The sequence below is a fragment of the Rhinopithecus bieti genome, unplaced genomic scaffold (genome assembly GCF_001698545.2).
Source record: "Rhinopithecus bieti isolate Rb0 unplaced genomic scaffold, ASM169854v2 scaffold_3763, whole genome shotgun sequence".
NCBI classification, from domain to species: domain Eukaryota; kingdom Metazoa; phylum Chordata; class Mammalia; order Primates; family Cercopithecidae; genus Rhinopithecus; species Rhinopithecus bieti.
The window spans coordinates 2,216,364-2,237,394 of record NW_016804379.1 but is presented as its reverse complement, the minus strand read 5'-3'; the positions used below and the strand labels follow the sequence as shown (position 1 = coordinate 2,237,394).

Genomic DNA, 21,031 nt, shown 5'->3' with positions numbered 1-21,031 from the left:
CATAAAGCAGGCAATTTTCGTATTTCTGTAGAAGGCAATATTCCTTATAATGTTTAATAAACAACAAAGTTTTCTCCCAAAAGGTTTATTTGTCACATTTAAAGTACAAAATCAAATACACAGATCCAGATATGTGAACCATATATACATATCTATACAGCCATTATTTAGACTGACACAAACCTATCTATACATTCTAATTTATCTATCAACACTATCCCTTAAGTAACAAGCAACATATCTCTTAAAGTAGGTTTGTTATCAGTAACACTGTCGAATGTAAATTATTTTCACTTTATCACTTGAAACGGTAGAAACAGGTACCTCCTAGAAACTGGGGAATTACCAAGCATATATCCAATTTGTATAGGTTTCTTAAAATACATTCTATAGGAATAATTAACCAAAGGAACTGCCAATCAAAGTTTTTGGGCCTATTTAACAAAACTTGAGTCATGGGAAGACATAAAGTTAACTAACTGCATTACAAGAGTTTTGTTTTGACTTTGGTTTTAAATGCAAAGAGGGACTTTATTTTGTTTAGTACACAGAGCACTTCCATGTCATATTTCCTGTGGAGTTATAGTGATAAATTTCTCAGGGGCTACCTATGGCTATTAAAAATTAAACTGGTCACTAAAGGAGGTATCTGATTTTTAACACTGTGTAGGTTATTTCAACCAAAATGCAAGAACACATTATTTAGGAGAAAGGCAGAAATTTTAGACTACTAGATACAGAATGTATGATGTCACTGAACACACAGGTATCCTGCTGATCAGGGGGATTAAGTTATAACAGCTTCTTTGTTTTAGGATGTCATCTATCTTACATGCAAACCACAGGACACTAAGCCTCAGGTACTAAATATCTCCATTTCAGGCACAGGATTTCATTAGTGCCTGCTCCCACAACTGGGAACATACACACATATAGAAATATGGGTCATTACCAAAGATTTATATTAACGGCTTCACAATAGCAACACAAAATGTACTCAATGTCACATTTCCATAGGAAAGGTTATATATACACTATACACTTCAGCCTTGAAATGTGGACCCCAAAAACATTCAATTTTCAGTAATCAATGAATTTGGTGAGGGTCCCACACCCTCGAATCCTAATTTAGCACAGCAAAAGCCCCTCCTTGGCTGCCAAGCGCTGGCGGTGAACTTTGTCTTGCTGCAGCTCTTCATGATTTGGATGCCAGAGTTTCGTGATGATCCTTTCAATATTAAGGGCATAGACAGTATGTGTAGGGATGACTTCCCTGTGTACCTGGGATTAAAAAATTAACGTGTCTCCAATTATACTTCAGTAGACTTATTTTTCTGACATATAGAAGGGTTCAGATCAACAAAATGTACACACATCTATAAACTTTCAGTCAGACACTAAAATGAATCACCAATTGAATAGTAATAAGATAAGGAAATAACAAGCTTCTGAAACAGGAATAGAAGAATGAGGGATGTTTTTTCTTTTCTTTCTTTATTGGGGAGATAGAAGATGGGCTCAGGATTTGAAAAATGAGGCTAGTATTAATAATGGCTTTTATAACAGACAAAACTGAAAAACACGAAGCCAAAAGTGGAAAAAAATAGTGAGTACCTCTGTAGACTTAAAGACTCTCTTAACCTGTCCATAAATCTAGGTAAACTTCAAGGAGCCAAGACTTACCTGCAAAGCTTCAAAAAGGTCATACATGTTCACCGGAGGCAAAGATGCAGGCAGCGTGTCTCCAGAGCACGCCAGCAGGAGTGCAGCCTGCTGCTCGGCATCATCAGGGGGTGGCTGAGAAGCTGGATTCTGACCAGCACAGGGAGTGGTAAAAGCTGGAGGGCTGAAAATAAAACTTTCAGAAATATTCCCAGCGTGGAGACAACTGAACAACAAGGACAGGAGTGGCCTGCTAGAATCTTATTAAAAATATATTTAATTGAATTAGAAATCCATTCAATGTCTACTCCTGTAGATATTAATAGTCTGTAATTTTAATGCGTAAAGGCTGGAAATAAAACGTAATGCAACTACATTTACCTTCCTTCTTCCACAATGGTAAAATACTTACTTAGCTCAGGATACCGAACCAAAATTGTTTCCTACCCTTAAAGAGATTCCAGTTGAAAAAACTAATAGATCTTAACTACAGGAATATAACATTAAAAACAGAGGGAGGTGAATGGTACTGGAGACAACTCGTTCTAAAATAAATGAGAAGAAAAGAAGACATAGCACAGAAACAACAGGCAAAAATGGAGAGTGGGGAAAATTAATCCAGAACCTGCCAATATCCCAAAATAGAGGAAGATACAAACTGAGAAGTCAGACATGGGTTTTACTTCATAACCCAGTAGGAGATAACCTACACAATGCTGAGGACGTATCAAGAGGTAAAACAAAAGAGTAAAGCAGTAACTCAGAGGAAAGCACAGTGGAACGTTAGCGTGGGACCGAAGCATCAGACAAAAGCAGCCCTGTTAGAGTAACAAGTGGCCAATAGAGAGGCAAAAGCCCTCAGAGACCAGCCAGCAGGGCAGAGAGGGCTTGGGAGTCCCGCCAGGGCCAGACGCTGCTCCTAACATCACCCACGACAAGGAGCCACTTTTGGGGATTTGTTTTTTTCTAGAGAAGAATGATCCCAAACAGATACGCCTGAATGGGATTCAGACGATAAATCACCACATATGGCAATCTAAACAGTGAAACCAATTTAAGATGGGTTAAAATAGGCCCATGACTCCTGTAAAGGTCTTCAGAGCCATGAAATGGGCACTGGCACAAACTCCCACATGTGGTATCAACATTTTCTCTAACCAACTCTCTTAGCTTTTCACCTACACCTCCTGCCTTCCCTTCCTGTCACTTCACCAATCACCCTGCCAGCCTTCCCAGTCATACATACTTTTTTCTCTGAACTTGCAAGTCCCAGTTATCTCTGTACCTCTCTTCTCCCAAACTAACCAGATATGCAAAGTCCAGCAAATCACAAGAAATTCAAGTCACTTCAGTAATCATAAAGAAAATTATATTATTGTTTTTTTTTTCTTTTCCAAAGGCTTAAAATTCAGACTAAATTCCCTTTGGGGGAAGTGGAGGACAAAGGGAGATGGAAGGATAAGAAAGACAACACAAGGATGAAAGTAATCTAGGTTCTTTCATAAAGGGGTGACTCAGGACACAGAGACATCCTGAAGCCCTCAATGGGAAGAGGACACAGGAATCCCAGAGGTAAACTGAGAGACCATGTCTGCACAGCAGGAGGCCAAAAGCAATGTCATGACACCAGGCACAGGCCACTATCTTGAGCTATACCTACAAGAGCCAGATGAGGGCCTGGAGTAACATCTACCACTCCTCCTCCTCCCACCACCAAGACACCCAGTTGTGACCCAACAATCACAGGCCCTGCCTCTAACTGAAAGCAGGCTCACTTCCCCACTGGACAGGTGATGCCCCTCAGGAACCCTCAGGATGCACTGCCTATGCACTACTCCATTCCCCCTAAGAAAGTTGGGGTGGGAGGGACAAGCACATTAAACCCACATGCAGCAGCCAAACTCTGCAACTTCACTTCTCATAAAAGGAGTACCAAAATAATTCACTAGATCTCAAGTATCAGACTTTAAAAAATAAAATTGTACTCCTATTAAAGGTACTTTAAACCAATGAAAACACAATTATTTAACAATTAATTACACATAAGAGGAGTATAAACAACTAGCAAAAGATGGAAGAAAATCACAAGAAACTTCATTTACCTTTCTATTAAGTTGTTGTAAGCTACTACACTATTCTTCAGGTATGGCTGCGGGGTCACATTACTGCCAAAGGCATATTTAAAATGGCCATCTCGTAACCGATAAGCTTTCCTTCTTGACACAACTGACGTCAGTATATCTTTCAGGTGATTCTGTAAAAATAAGAAAAATAGCATGATAGCCTCTTTAAAAGCAAATCATAAAACTTCCATTGACCAAAAAACATTTATTGGCATTTAGACGGAGATGCAGAATAGGTTAGTATATGCTAGAACCAAATGAATGTTCACATGTAGAGCCACAGAGCCACACCAAAGGAGTAGGAGGGTATGGGAAAGAGGGGGACATGCTTATTGTCATTAATAGTTCTCTTTAAGATGGGCTTGCTATACATGAAATTTAAAAAGTCTTTACATCTCTAAATTGGCTCTTCTCTCTCAAAATGATTTTAGATGGCTTTAAAAGAAGTATACAAAATGACTTTTGAGATGGAGTCTTGCTTTATTGCCCAGGCTGGAGTGCAGTAGCACAACCTCGGCTCACTGCAACCTCCGCCTCCCAGGTTCAAGCGATTCTCCTGCTTCAACCTCCTGAGTAGTTGGGATAACAGATGCCCGCCACCAGGTCCAGCTAATTTTTGTATTTTTAGTAGAGGTGAGGTTTCACCATGTTGGCCAGGCTGGTCTCGAACTCCTGACCTTGGGTGATCCACCCACCTCAGCCTCCCAAGGTGCTGGGATTACAGGCATGAGCAAAAATGACTTTTTAAAAAGAGACAAACTATGCTGAAACTTTGTTTAAAATAGGACAAAAAGTTTTAAGATCTGATATTACTGGAACCAAAATCCTTGCGTGAAAAGAATCTTGGCTCTCTCAAAAGCCACATAAACAACAAATATATAGGAAATAAGCACAAAATAAATTAGGTACTTGATTTCTCTTCACTTTCACGAGAGCCAAGTACATAAGAAAAGGTTCAGGAAGCCTGTGAAAATAGTGACAGAACTCGTCCCAGGCTACCATTATAGGGTACCACTGTAGGGGAGCCAGGATCAGGCAGGGTGCTTCAATTATACCAAGGAAAATCCACTTATATCAAGACATTATTGTACTATTTAAGTTGGTTTGCACGCCAACTTATATATTAATGTTTATAACTTATATTAAATAGTTTATAACTTCATGAGACAATTGTTATTATTTTTGAGGTACAGATGAAGAAAATAGGGCTCAGAGAATTGAAAATCCAATGTCACCTGACTGTACCCATGCACTATAGACCTCAACGTCAAATTAGTTTTGTCAAGCAACTAAATGAATAAAATGAATAGACGAATGAAATCATGTGCAGAGATAAGAATCCTGCTGTTCAGATGCCAAGACTAATACTCTTAGGTGCTGTACCACAGCAAAAACAAGTGACTATAATCTTTAGGATTCTCAATTTCATTTCTTTCCTTAAAAACTGTTCCCCTGTTGACAAAACATCAGATCAACCAGAAGAGTTATGCCATAAATAACCTTTCTGAAAAGCTTAGTCTATTAACTGAAGACAATTATTTGGATTGTAATGAGTTTCTCCTCTTAAAAGAAAACAACTTTCAGCCAGGTGGTATGGCTCACACGTGTAAATCCTAGCACTTTGGGAGGCCAAGGCGGAAAGACCACTTGAGCCCACGAATTCGAGACCAGCTAGACGACATAGAGAGACCCCCATCCCTACAAAAATTTGTTTAAAAAATTAGCTGAGTATGGTGGCGCAAGTCTGTAGTCCCAGCTCTTGAGAGGCTGAGGCAGGAGGATTGCTTGAGCCCAGGATTTCCAGATTGCAGTGAGTCATGATCGTGCCACTGCACTCCAGCCTGGAGACAGTGACGCTGTCTCAAAAAAAAAAAAACCAGAAAACTTCAACAATGACAATTCTGTGAAATCACAGTGACATTTGGATTCCTTTCTTGCAATACCGACTTTAAACAACACACAAGCCTATCACATTCAACCTGTAAGATTATTTCTACCAACACAAACCAACCTCCACAGCATAGACAACAGCTGAAACTGCCTCCTCGGTGACATTGTCCAGCCCATGCTCATAAGCAGTCACGATCATTCTCCCTTCAAGCTGGCCTCGAGTGGGAAGCATCATTGTGTGAGAACAAAGTTTCAAGTCGTCATCATCTTGGGGATCCTTTGCCACAAATTGCTGAGCTCCTGAGAGAGGATTTTGAGGCTGGAATCTATGCTATGAGTAAGAAAAACTTTAAAAAATTACTCATCACAGTGGCAAATAAGACACAAAAGTTAACTCCTGTATTGAAGTTGAGATCCTACAAATTAATGCCACCAAAACTATACCACAGGGGTTAAGGGAAAAAAAAAGTTAATTCATGCACAAATAATCACAGATTCACATCCAATACAAGGTAATAATGAAGACATGGATTAAGGGGAATAATGGTAGTTTGCATAGTAGTTTATTCTATTCAATTAATACCTTGGTGATCACAGAATGTATGGCACTGTGTTAAAAATAACTGAGGGAGAAGGAGAAGTATAGAACTATATTCAAACAAGTCAGAGCATTTTAAACCTAACCATAAGTAGGTTCTAAAAGTACAAACATATAATGAATGATTCAATTAAATCTTAAAAAGCCTAGCTAACCAATATGGCAGATCTAGTAACAAATATTCCAAGATAATCCTATGTAGTGTAACTATTTAACTGCTGTTATTTTCTACTTAGAATTCTCAACACAGAACCTAAGACACAGTCATGACTATTTATGTCAGTCTTTTTCATTCATAAAAATCTCAGCCTTCCCCTGGGAGATTCTGATAGCCCATTCATCTTCTCCATTACCACTGGGAGATATGCCCCAGTAGCTTTTGCTTAAGGCCAACATAAAAGATTTTGCAGTGAAGATGTTTTGTCCCTGTTTAAAATTGATATTATGAAAACAACATGGTTATTTTTCCATTTTCCAAGCACAAAACTACTTTATATTGAACATGTCTTTTTAAATCAGACATGTCTCTCTAGAGATCCCGATGCCGTCTAGATTCTTACTGATATAAAGCATAGAGTCAAGGTGAAAATAAGTAATTGTTTATTGATGTTCATCAATAAAGCTATCAATACCCCATAAACCTATAGAAGGGTTACTTTGGGGAAGTTTCTTTTCCCTAAATATACACTGAAAAAAGCAATTTGTTTTAAAATGCTTCCAAATTTTATAGCCAAATACCTTTATGACATCTCTACGAGTCCCCAAAAGGCTCAGGGCCCAGCTGAGGATCACCAAGATCCCACCAAAGGCCTGCAGGCTGCCTGAGCCCTTGGGACAGATGTCTTCATCCAAGAAACATTATTCATTCAAGAAAAATATTTAAGAGGAGAGACAAAGGCATTGTTTTGAATAACTGAAAAATCATTAGGTACTAATGATAACATTAATATTTAAGCAACAAACAAGAACTATAAAAATTCAGACACCTAGAACTCACAATCCTTGAAACCCTTTTCTTCCCAAATCACACTCCCTTTTTTCAACTCTGCTACCAGTATTTTAATATTCATTTAAAAACTAAAGCTAGTCCCAACATGCCAGTACTTCAATCAGTCATTATCAAGATCTATTAAAGAACAACCTACATCAAATTTCTGACGAACAGAAGAAAGCTTTTCTTTCCCTTGGGTTTTCCAGGTTTTGCTGCAGAACCCCCTGGCCAGGGCAAAGATCCAGCACCATCTAGGAGACAGAAATATATAACCCTAAGTAAAAATAAGGACAACTGATAACTGCTACGTTTGTTTTCATTTGGGGTAAAAAGCATGGAATGCTCATGAAATGCAAATAAATAATGAATGCTTAAATCAAAATCTTCTCTTTCTACTTCTCTAAATAAAATCATCAATCCTCTCAAATCACATTTTTCTTTCCTAGCTGCAACTAAAATTTTTTTAGGAAGACAAATTTTTTTGTATTTTTAATTACTGTTTATTGGGTGTTTTGTTTATTAGCAGTAGTATTATTATAGACTACACCAGCAAATTCTGGTCTAAGATGACGAACTGAGCACATGTATTTATCTCCTCTACCAAGACGCTAGAAAATATGAAAGTAAGGAAGGTAAATGGCACACTTGCACAACAGAGATTAAAAAGGAAAATGAGTGGCAGATATGATGAGATGTCAACAAATTTCTAGGATGGACTAAAAGGGTGCAGACTCACAAAGCAGACCCATGGAAGCTATAACCTAGGCTAGGCAAGGAAGGTGGCAAGTGAGGCAGAAGCACGTCAACCTGCCTGGTAGAAACCCACAACCTGGATTGGGAGAATGTGAGTGAGTGGAAACGAGGAGGGATCTGTAAGGCTAAAAACAAAATTAATGGAATGTCTATATCCTTAAATCATCCACACAAACCCATTCACTCACCCTCAAAAGTGGGTTCAGTACAAAATCAAAGTGCTGGGCCTTGTGTTCAAAAATTAAGGATTTCAAGATAATGATGGTACAAACCCAAGTGCAGGGCCCTTCTGTGCAACTGCAGGTCACAGACCCATGAAGGCTCATTCCCATGCACAGAATGACACAGAGCAGGGTATTTGTAACAGCTGGGGCAGGGGGTTAGAAGGAAGGTAGGGAGGGAATAAGGACTCTTCTCTAGTTAAACTGAACACAACTTCTGGGATTTACTAAGGTAGTTGGTATGGATGTTGGTACCCTACAGCAAAGCTCTCTGCATACAGGAATTTGGGAGACCCCAGTTTAACAGTAGGCTTCCTGTCAGCTCACTCTAAAGCAAAGTCTCTAGGCAGTTTTATGCTTCATTCTTAAACATGAAAAGGACAACAATGAATCACCAGATATTTGACAATATTCTTTCACATGACAAGAAAGAGCAAGCCAAAAAAAAAAAACAAAAACAAAAACAAAACAATAGAGGTCCTAGACAGGAAACGCAAAAGAATTCCGATAAAATTTCCAACTGGTATCTGCAGAAAACTTTGAGAACATGTTTATCCATGAAACAAGATGCTATTAAAATTGCTGAATTAACGAATGCATTCAACAGAAAGGCCAAAAGAGTTGAGGAAATCTCAAGCACAGAGCAATAAGACAGAGATGTTAAAATCAGTAAATCCAGAAACAGATTTAAGCAACTATGAGGGCTATAGAGGTCCCACCAGAAGAACAAAAAAACAAAAAGTAGTTGCCTTTGGGAATAGGTCTGGGGTGGGAAAAAGCTTTTATCATAAAACCTTCTGTGCTATTGATTTTTTTAAACCATGAACATATATTGTTTAATGTTAAAAAAAAAATACAACCTCACTATAGTACACTTAAAACAAAAAAAAGTTTAAGAAAAAAATCACCCATAATCATAGTAAAATGTTCCTGCAATTTTGATATTTTGGAAAGAAACGTTTTAAAGCTTTCAAAAAAAATATTCCAGATTCCTCAGCTTAAAAAGAACTGTTTGGGAAGTCAGGTTCCTCTTATCTTTGGCATGCACAGATCTCACTTGATAAGGTCAGTCAATCTTAGATGATTTTCCCAAGAAATCTCTTCCTGATAAATGAAACTGGATGCTAAGTAATGATAGGAAAGTAGGCTGAACATGCAGATGATGATGCAAAGGAGCAGGCCTGCAAACTCAGAGCTTACCAGCTGCTGCTGTATGGCCAAGCAAAGTATGGTAAGGCCTAACCATGACAAAAGGGAAGGCTTTTTAGTAGCACTTAGATTTCAGTTTTGATCCAACACGTCCAGGCCTAAGGCAAGTTTTTATTTTCTTTTGTTTTGTTTTCTCTTCTCTGAAGTTTGTGTCTATCTATAAAAATAGGCTAACACCTACCCTGCAGAATTGTTGTGAGGATTAAAGACAATGCATATAAGTGTCTAGTATGCTGCACTCAACAAATATTATTATTAATATCATCTCTCCTGACAAGTTTAGAAAACTAGAAAACAACCCATCCAAAACCGTGAGGTACAAAGAACTATATTTTACTTTTAATAGAAATCTTCTCTTTGTTGCTAACAAATATTAATTTCATTTTGAGAAATTTGGGGTGTTCAATGGAAGAATACATTCTCAAAATCCAAATGCTTCTTCATTTGTTTTAAAATAACTATTAACAAGCATTCAGAATATCAAAGGTTTTTATCTAATTAAAATCAGCCACCTATACTTACGAATACCACTTCAACACTTGTTTGGCAATTTTTATTTATTCTTTTAATTTAATTTACTTTCTTTTTTGAGACAGAGTATTAGTCTGTCGCCCAGGCTGGAGTGCAGTGGCACAACCTTGGCTCACTGCAACCTCCGCCTCCCGGGTTCAAGCGAATCTCCTGCCTCAGTCTCCCTAGTACCTGGGATTATAGGTGCCCGCCACCATGCCCAGCTAATTTTTGTACTTTTAGTAGAGAAGTGGTTTTACCATGTTGGCCAGGCTGGTCTTGAACTCCTCACCTCAGGTGATACACCCACCTTGGCCTCCCAAAGTGTTGGGATTACAGGCTCGAGCCACCGAGCCTGGCTGGCATTTTTTATTTTTAAAATCACTTTTTTATAAGTTCATAATCCTACAGGGTAGATATTGCTGTACTTATTTTATAAATGTGAAAGTTAAGAACACCCAAGTAACTGTATTATGTAAGCTAGTGGCAAAACCTACAATTGAACCTAAGTCTCTTGACTCTTATCAACCAGGGTTTTTATTTCTGATCACTCCATTTATCTTTTGCATATGTGGCAATTTACAATATGCTTCCCTAAAAAGTAAGATGTAATCCTCACAATATTGGCTTTTCTGATCAAACTAAATTTTATACAACCAAGAAGATTATGATTTAACTTTGGACACAAAAGAGGAATGGCTAAAGTCTACTTGTATATAAATTAACTAGCACATCAAAAATCTGACACGGTGTAAGAATGTGCGATGATGAGTGTGGTAAGGGGAGGGAAGCAGTCACTGCTCTCTAAGACAACTCCACAAGCAAGTGCTCACAGTTTACTACACATTAACGACTTCTTTGAAGGTCAAGGAATGTGGTGTTAGGAGATCTTACATGAATTCTTTTTTTTTTTTTAAACAGAGTTTCACTCTGTCACCCAGGCTGAAGTGCCGTGGCACAATCTTTGCTCGCTGTAACCTCTGCCTCCCAGGTTCAAGAGATTCTCATGCCTCAGCCTTCTGAACAGCTGGGACTACAAGTGTTCACCACCACACCCAGCTAATTTTCTTTTTTGTATTATTAGCAGAGTAGGGGATTTCACCATCTTGGCCAGGCTGGTCTCCAACTCCTGACCTCAAGTGATCCGCCCACCTTGGCCTCCCAAAGTGCTGGGAATATAGGCATGAGCCACCATGCCCTGGCTGTGAGTTCTTTATCATACAGTAGAAGTAAACAGAGAGAGAGGATAAAAAATACCAGGCATTTATAGATAAAACATAAGCTTTCGGTATATGATCATCAGAATCACCCTAAGACCTTAAAAAATTTCCATTTAATCTACAACAGGAGTTGGTAAGCACAATTCTAAAGGTAACTTTTGTAGTCTTACGAATTGCAATTTAGAAACAAAAAAACTATTGAATAAATCATTTGGCCTAATTTTTTTAAAAAAGTCCAGGATGACTTTTACCATGAGGAAAGTTTTCAATGTATTTAATTACTTGTTTCTGACTGATTAAACTAAGATGGTTGAAAGAGGTGACTTATAGCTTAATCTTCTCTTCAGGTTAAAGTGACAGGTTTTGTTTCCACCTACCCCCTCAACATGCTACTATCCCCTGCCTCTTGTTCTCTGCCAATAATCTGCCAAACACAGGAGCTGAAGCTTGACCTTTCAGGTGCTATCTTGCTTAAGAACATAGTGGAAGTCCAGGTTCCCAACACATGCTGGGTTCCTCCACCTCCCAAAAGCTACGGACACCTTTCAAGTTAGGTATCCCTTAGGTACAGGACACCTAACACCAACTGCCCTCTCTTCATCCCCCTTACCTTCTTCATCCAGACTTCCCATCCTCTTCCTCACTTCTCATTTACTTACGTAATCTAAAATGTAGCTGAGTGGGGAGTCAATATCAAAAGGCAATATAATATAGTACAGGGACATGGCCTGCTTTACAAAGGCTCTGCATATTTGGGCAGTCCCTGCTGCGGTGCTCACCCCGAGCCCTCTTGTTCCAGGGCTATCTCCTCGCTTGCCTTCTGGCTCTCCCATGCCCTTTTCTGAAGGACACCACCATTTCCCCCATTGAGCAAACTGGCCTGTGGGGGAGGGTGGCACACAGAGCAGCCTTGCCCAGCTCTCCCAGCACGACATGCCCGGACCCAGAGGTCCACGGGGGCTAGGACTTGGACATGCCAAGGATTACACAATACCACCTAGGGAGAAAGCGCTTGTGACAATGAACATTCAGACAGCCCTTCCTTCTGGGTGTTAGAAAAGAGAAGCCCCATATCTGGCTTGGCTGAAAAACACTTTATTGATGTAGGAGCTGGCATCATAAGATGAAAATTATAGAGGAAATGTTGGTGTTGTACTATTCAATTTTGGCAAAGAAAAGTTTGGTGTCAAAAATGGTGATCACATTGTATAGCTCATTTGTGAACAGATTTTTTCTCCAGAAATAGAAGTTCAAGCTTTGGATGACACTGAAAGGGGTTCTGGAGGTTTGGGTTCCACTGGAAAGAACTAAAATGTATGCCAAGAATCGAAAATGAGAAATCAAACCTTTTCTCAAAATAAAGAGTTTTGCTTTTAAAAAAGAAAAGATTCTATAAAAGAATTTGTATCTACCTAACAAAATTTTCTTCTGAGCAGTTCAAAAACATCTGCTTTACAAACACTAGCTGTGTCTATTAGAGAAAGCTAAAGTCTAGTGCTTTGCTGACTGACACACACTGGAAGTATTTCCACTCCCTTACCTGGTGTAGAAACCAAAATCTGACAACGCGTGAGAATGGCCAGGAGGAAATCATTGTGAGAATGGACTGAAAAAGGGAAGACAGTGACAATCAAATTCAAAACATTTTCAACATAAGGAAACCACAACTTTGGTCTACCTTGTCAGGATTTTGGATATCCCCTATTCTGCCATGCTTTATACTTAATTTTAAATATCCACATTATTCAGATAACCTTATACACCACAAAACCCAAATTTTACTTTTTTAAAAGGGAAAAGACTTTACTGCAAATCTAGGAGAACTATGGAATAGTAAAGTAACTCCGCGGATAATTATTTTACCATTATCCTGTGTGAGCAGTCTATGAGCTTCAAGGTCAAACTCCTCTTTGCTGATTTTCTGCTTGAACCACAGCTTTAGGTTAGCCCAGTATCTGTAGAGGCAGAAACAATTTTAAGAACCACAGATTTGGCTGCTTCTAGTTTTTTTTTCAATTGGTGTTTTTTTTTTTTTAGAGACAGGGTTTTATTCTGTCACTCAGGCTGGAGTGCAGGGGAACAATCAGAGCTCTGAACTTCTGGCTTTAAGCTACCCTCTCACCTCAGCCTCCTGAGTAGCTGGGACTACAGCACGAACAGATCTTGCTTCTTCCCCAAGTTCAGCATACATGCTCCAACTCTCAGGAAAGGAAATTCTGCATTCCCTGGCTCTATGGGCTGAATTGTGTCCCCCTACAAAAGTCCTATGTTAAAGCCTTAACCCTAGTACTTCAGAAAGTGACTGTATTTGGAGATTGGGCCTTTAAATAGTAATTTAAATGAGGCCATTACGGTGGGCCCTAATCCAATATGATTGGTGCCCTTATAAGAAGAGGCAATTAGGACACAGACACATTCACATACAAAGAAATAACCAAGTGAACACACAACAAGAAGGCTGTCATCTACAGGAGAGAGGCCTCCTGCCAAAATCTTGATCATAGACTTCCAGCCTTCAGAACTGTGAGAAAATAATTTCTGTTGTTTAAGCGAACCAGTCTGTGGTACTTTGTTACAGCAGCCCTAGCAAACTAATACACCTAGGAATCAGAATACCAAGAAAGAAAGGAAAATCCTCCTTAAAAGGGGACTGGCCAGCGCAGTGGCTTATGTCTGTAATCCCAGCACTTTGGGAGGTCAAGGCAGGCAGACTGCTTGAACGTAGGAGTTCAAGATTAGCCTGGGCAACATGGCGGAACCCCCTCTCTACAAAAAATATAAAACTTAGCTGTGCATGGTGGTGCATGCCTGTAGTCCCTGCTACCTGGGAGGCTGAAGTGGAGGGACTGATTGAGCCCAGGAGGTCAGGACTGCAGCGGGCCCTGATCACACCACTACACTCCAGCCTGGGTGACAGAGCAAGACCTTGTCTCAAAACAAATAAAAGGGAATTGGCAGGTAGTCACAGAATTGGACTCGTGATTCACTTAGCCCAAAACTATAGCTATACCTTTGTTTCTCACTGTCACCCTTCTAACAGACCTACTCTCCAGAATCCTGCATTTAAGATTTACATTTCAAAGTGTGTGTGTTTAACAGAGAGGGGAGTAGTCATTTATATCTGTTTTAGGTGACATCCTTCCCTTCAGATAAACTCAACTTTCAATCTAACTGGCTGAAAAAAAAAAATGGGTTTCTAAACATCTCAGCACAAAGAAAATGCCTGGGGATATGAGAAACTTGGTAGTTTTTAAAGTGAAAATCAACACCTAATAATAAAAATTACTAGGTAACTGGTAGAAAAAAAAAAATGACTTAACCTTTTACACTTTAACAAGAGTGTTAGAAATTAGAGTAAAATATGTCACTTTTCACATCACATCCACAACCCTTGTTTTGGTACTTAAGGAAGCTGCTTCTTGTTTATGGAATGGGATGAAAAATTACTCAGTACTTGAGTTCCTAACAAGAAAAAAAAAAAAAAACAGATTTCTAAATGGGATGATTTAATATTTTCACTGCCATATTATGCCCATGGCAGGACTCCCCCTGTGTGTGGATTAGCTTCAAGTCATCTTAGTATCTCTGTGCGTAATTGACTATGATCATATGTAGTTGCATGCAAAGCTTTGGGTTCATGTTTGTTGTTGTGTTGTTTTTCAGGAGAAAACCCATCGCTTTTATGGGGTCTTAAGTGGCCCAAAACCCATGACACTGCCATCTTTCAGGCCCATTTCACTCAACAACAAAACATGTGCCGCTCTAGAGCTTGGTACCCTTTCCACTTGAGAGCTGCACATTCATTAGTCAATAGATCAACAGCAACTTTCCCACAGTGGACACTTTTATACATTTTTTAAAGGACAGGAATAATAATGAAATAAATAAAATAAAGTTCCACAGAAAAACAAGGTCTTTTCCTATCCCATCCTATTCAACAACAACAACAAAAAAAATAGTAACCTAGAGAAAAACTCTATTATTTAAAAGTCCTATGTCAGTATTTCATTAGAAGCAAATATATATTTGGAATGAGTGAACTTGTTCCAGAACTAAAACAAGGCTCTACCAGGGAGCTCTGTCAAAATAATGCAAACTGTTTTCTCCAGTGGCAAACATTTTCGCCCAAAGAGCTAGAACTAGCTACCAAAAGTTAAAAGACCTGCTCTCCAATCCTGGTCCCTGTGTTAACTCACTGTATAGCCACAGACAAATGACTGTTTCCCTCAACAATACTGCTGTAGTTTGGACATTTGACCAAACCTCATGATGACATTTAATCCTCCATGGTGGAGGTGGAACCTAATGGGAGGTGTCTGGGTTATGGGAGAGGATTCCTCACCAGCGGCTTGGTGTGATCTTTCCTGGTGGTAATGAGTGAGAGTTTGCTCACTCTGTGAGTTCCTGCAAGAGATTCTCCAAGCGCTGGTTGTTAAAAAAGAGCCTGGCACCTTCCCCATCTCTTGCTTCCTCTCACAAACTGATCTGCAGGCCTGGCGCGGTGACTCACGCCTATAATCCCAGCACTTTGGGAGGCCAAGGCAGGTGGATCACCTGAGGTCAGGAGTTCAAGATCAGCCTGACCAATATAATGAAACCCCGTCTCTACTAAAAATACAAAAATTAGCCAGGTGTGGTAGAATGTGCCTGTAATCCCAGCTACTTGGGAGACTGACACAGGATAATCATTTGAACCCAGGAGGCAGAGGTTTCAGTGAGCCCAGATTGTGCCATTGCACTCTATCCTGGGCAACAAGAGCGAAACTGTCTCCAAAAAAAAAAAAGTGATCTGCACATGCAGGTTCCCCTTCATCTTCCATCATGAGTGAAGCGCCTGAGGCCCTAACCAGAAGATGCTGGTGCCATGCTTTTGGTACAGTCTGCAGACCTGTGAGCCAAATTAACTTCTTTATAAATTACCCGGCCTCAACTATTCCTTTATAGCAACACAAATGGATTAAGGACAAATACCAAAAACAAAGTCAATCAATCCCTGTAAAGGTGAGGACAATGGGTAGAAGTGTAAGTAGGTCAGACTACGAAGCACTGGATATACCTAAAGAATATTAAATAACATATGATCATGGCCAGACGCAGTGACTCACGCCTGTAATCCCAGCACTTTGGGAGGCCAAGGCGGGTGGATCACGTGAGGTCAGGAGTTCAAGACCAGCCTGGCCAACATGGCGAAACCCTGTCTCTACTAAAAATACAAAAATTAGCCAGACATGGTGGTGGGCACCTGTAATCCCAGCTACTCAGGAGGCTGATGCAGGACAATCACTTGAGCCCAGAAGGTGGAGGTTGCAGTGAGCCGAGATTGCACCACTGCACTACAGCCTGGGCAACAAAGTGAGACTCTGTCTCAAAATAAATAAATAAATACATAAAGAAATCACATATGATCAAATCTATAACAGAAATGAGGCAACTATTTGAACATGGCATTTTACTGGCTACCATACAAAGTGAGTGGTCTAGCAAAGCCCATGTCTTCCTGGAAACAGCTTGGGCACACAACTCAACCAGTCAGACATGAAGGATGTTCAGACCACTGGATAAATAGCAAATAACTCATATCCAGCCTCTGTGCATAACTTTGTATGTTTTGCCTACCGCCAAGGACCACACTTAAATAGGCTGTGCAAACCAAAGCAAACTGCTCATGGAGGAAATATAAGAAATGACTGTACAGTACAGCAGTGTTACTATTTAACCAAGAGGCACTTTTTAAGGAGAACAGAAAAGAACAATGAGAGAATGGAAAAACAAATTTAGAACTATACCGTACCATTAACTGTTTCAGGCATAAAAACTTCTTTTGATTGCATTTTAGTGGGGATTCATGCTCCAGATGCACCAAATTTAGCTTCAGCATCAGTATTTGACCAATATCACATAGTCGGTTTTGGCCTTTAAAACCTAAATAAGAATGCTAACTTCAAAAACACTTTTGGCAGCCCTGAACCTGTAACTGATGAGTATCGGATGACAGAGGTCACCATTGCATCTAATCAGGGTTAAAGGCAATCATACACAAATCAGGTTCTTCAGATTTATTTTGGTATGTAAACGTTCGCTTTCAAATATTTGTAAGCATTCTAGATGGAATAGAGTGAAATGCCTCTTATGTGCTTAAAAATGTAAATTTTGGCTGGGCGCCGTGGCTCACGATGGTAATCCCAGCACTTTGGGAGCCACGGCGTCAGGATCACGAGGTCAGGAGTTCAAGACCAGCCTGGCCAAGATGGTGACACCCTGTCTCTACTAAAAATACAAAAATTAGCCGGGCATGGTGGCGGGTGCCTGTAATCCTAGCTACTCAGGAGGCTGAGGCAGAGAATTGCTTGAACCCAGGAGGCGGAGGTTGCAGTGAGCGGAGATCATGCCACTGCACTCCAGCCAGGACAACAGAGCAAGACTCCATCTCAAAAAAAAAAAGGCAAATTTTATCAGTCGGTATTACAAAAGTAAAAAGCTATAGTAATTAGGGTGAAAGCTGTCAATTTTACCTATTAAAATAAGTAAGAATATTTAATTCAATAAGCACAGTGAACATGTTAAAAGATAACTTTCGGGGAACATTATAGTTGGGTGTGGTGGCTCATGCCTGTAATCCCAGAACTTTAGGAGGCCAACGCGGAAGGACTGCTTGAGGCCAGGATTTGAGATCAGCCTGGGCAACACAACAAGACTCTGCCTCTGAAAAAAAAACTTCAGCCAGGATTGGTGGGGCGTGCCTATAGTCCCAGTTATAGGCTCACGGCACGGGAGGATCTCTTGAGCTCAGGAGATCAACGTTGCTGTGAACTGTGTGATCAGACCACTGTACTTCGGCCTCTGCCACAGAGCAAGACCCCAATCCAAAAAACAAAAAAAAGTGGAACATGTCTCTGGGAGTAAATAAATGTTCACCAAAAATTAATTATGCTAAAATAACAGTTTAGATTTTAATTCTAGTCTTTTTATAGTTTCCATTATTATCTTATTAGGATGAAAAGCAGACTGTCAACTCCGCCACCCCAAAATTTCACATGAAGGAAAAACTCCGAAATTCATGTATGACTTCCAAGGTAAGTAATTTCAATCCAGTAATAACAAAGAACAGAGAAGGATGAAAAGAAAGTATTGGAGAAAAATTAAGTATTCCCAAATTGCTCCTCCACCAACATCATTTAAAAGTATGCATCCATTGAGTCATGCAAATGTGTAGAATACCACAGAAGCCATCTAGCAGCAAAAACACAGGCACTATAATTTTAAACGTTTACATTTGCTTCCTGTATTTTTGAAAAATAAACTTGTAATAACAACGTTTTGAAAATTTCCAAACTCTTCCTTGTATCCCAGTGGTTCCTTTTACGCTGTTTGGCTTTGGCCTTGGCTGGATACTGCTTTTACCCTTGGCCATTCTGAATCTAACCCGACTGTGCACTAGGTCCCCTGCCATAACCTGGATGAAGGTCTGGCTGGGCGTCTCTGGGATCCTTTACGGCCCCTCTAAGGAATCAGTCGGGAATCAAAAGCGTGGGTCCCAACCCTGACAGTGACTTTTGAAGTTACTTATCTGCACTAGGTGTCTCAGTCTTCTCATCTGTCAAATGGGAATAACAAGTGTACCTACCTCACATCTGTTGTAAGGATTAGATAATATATTTAGTGAGCTTAAAATGTTTAAATGTCCGCTACTGCTATCATCACTATAATTGTAGTGTTCAATGACTATGATTTCACCAGAGGGTCCGTCTGCCTTACGAAATTGCTGTCAAAAGAGCTTACCGATAATCCCTAGCAGATCACACGAGCTCAACAGGCCTTCACCTCCAGGAAGCCCTCCTGGGATGGGCCGCCCTGAGCGATGCCCTCAGGCTGGGCGCGTAGGGCCCGGTTCACTCCGCCCAAGTCAGCCTCCCGCATCCCGCAGGCCCGCGCTGGGGCCCGCACCTGCTCAGCAGGCCCTTGAGTGCGAAGTGCGCTTCTCCCGCCCCACCCAGGGCAGAGTCCCGAGCAAAGGCGCCCGCCGGGGTCTCCCGGGCGCCCAGGAGGCCCGGTCTCTCCAGGGCTGTGAGTTCAGGTGGCCGCCCCGCCCCGGCTGGAGAAATCCCGAAGCCCCACCGCCGCGGACTCAAGGCTGCACAGGCCCCCGGGCGGTGCGGGCGTCTCCGGGGCGGGCTGGCAACACGAGGCCAGGAGAGCACCCGCGTGTTGGCCTGGACGCTGCGCTGGGGCAGCTCTTACTGTTTCACGTTGTCCCCCAGGGCCTCGCTCAAGTTCTTCTTGGCCGCCTCCAGCTCGCTCACAAAGGTCGCCATTGCTCCGCGCGTCTCAGCCCGACCGCAGACCGCCCGCCCACCGCGATCAACAACCGAAAAACCAACGCGGCGGAAGGCCTTGGCTCTGGAAGCTAAGCCTGCCGCCGTCAGCCCCGCCCCCAATCTCTCAGAAGTCGTTTGTTTGGTTTTCGGCTCCGCCCGCCTTTTTGTAGGGAAGGTGCCCAGCCAAATTGCTCTCTTCCTCCCGCCCCTCGAATCACGTGATCCGCTTCACCTTGTCGCGCGCCCAACCTAAAGCCGCACGCCCCGCCTCCGCTGCAGCGTTGCCGGCAGGCTGGCGGGTCTCAAGCCCTTTCCTTCTGGTACGGCTGGGGCAATTCCGAATTCAGCCTGCTGTCCTTCTGCCTGGAGGAGTACCTTACCGCTCCATTTCAAAAAGTAGATGCAGTATCCGTTTTACTCTTTCCTTGCCTTATTTTTCCCCGAGCACTAATCGTCTCATATGACATTTAGTTGATTTATCTTGTAAATGTTATGGCTGGAGGACAGGAGTTGTGTTTTATTCACTATTACCCGCAGTTCCTAGAGCAGCGACTGGCACATAGTGGATGCTTAATAAGTGTTTGAGTAAATGAGGTAATTATGTAAAATTTGGAAAATACACAGAAGGATAAAGATAAAAAGAAAGAAAAAGTGTTTTACCACTCCCGGGCAAACACTTAGATTTCTCCTTTACTTCTCACACTCCCATGACTTAAAATACTCTGTGTTCAATTTTGCACGTTTTTAAACTTAAGGATTTATCTGTAGTATTACGTTGTCTTTATAATAATTTTAATGACAACATATTAAATACCCCCACAGATAGAAAGTACACAAATAACTTGTTTCCCAATTGTTAGACTGTTTCCATTTTTTCTCTGTTAAAAGCAATACTGTAATATTGCTTTTGAAGCATATAGCATAATGAAGCAAAACTTCTTTATGCATAAAACTTTTCCTCCTTTAGGATTATTACCTTAGCATCGAGTCCAACAAATAGAATTACTGGATCAAATGATAGGAATATTTATAAATGCCTTGGTGTATATTGTCAAATTGCCTCCCAAAGATTTTAAAACAATCCTAGATAGCTTTTAAATCTTGTGTGATTTCTCCAAAGAAGTCCCCTTAAGTTCATTCATTCGACTTCCTCACTGCCCAACCTAAACCCACAAGCCCTGTCCTGGTCGCAGTGCCAGCAGGGCACCTTCTCTTCACTTGAATTCTACAGTGAGCTCCTATTATGTGTCTGGAACTCTGGGTACTGGAGATGTACAGGTGAAAGGAGATACAAAGATCAGGCAAAGTTTCCTCTCTGTGTGAAAACTCCGGTAAATTTTGACACATTTTAAAAATATCCACTTACGTTTTCCATGGCTCCCCACTCTCTGCTGAACAAATTCCAGACTCCAGCATTCAAATGTTCTCATGAACTGAACTCACCCTACCTGTGTACCTCACACACCACTGGCCTTCCCACTTAACCCCCACACTTGCACTCAGCATTCTAATTAACTTGACTTTAACAAATCACACAGC

At 40.8% G+C, this 21,031-nt stretch overlaps 1 protein-coding gene across 1 annotated transcript; it reads right to left on the bottom strand.

Annotated features, from left to right (window-relative positions):
• Positions 1-69: 69 nt before the first annotated feature.
• Positions 70-19,599, bottom strand: TADA1 (transcriptional adaptor 1). Its single transcript, XM_017867624.1, is given in 9 exon segments — positions 70-1,281; positions 1,684-1,846; positions 3,765-3,916; positions 5,797-6,006; positions 7,419-7,450; positions 7,453-7,515; positions 12,718-12,783; positions 13,041-13,132; positions 19,416-19,599. Coding segments are annotated over 9 exon segments (1,005 nt in total). The 5' UTR covers positions 19,490-19,599; the 3' UTR covers positions 70-1,128.
• Between the last annotated feature and the right edge of the window lie 1,432 nt (positions 19,600-21,031).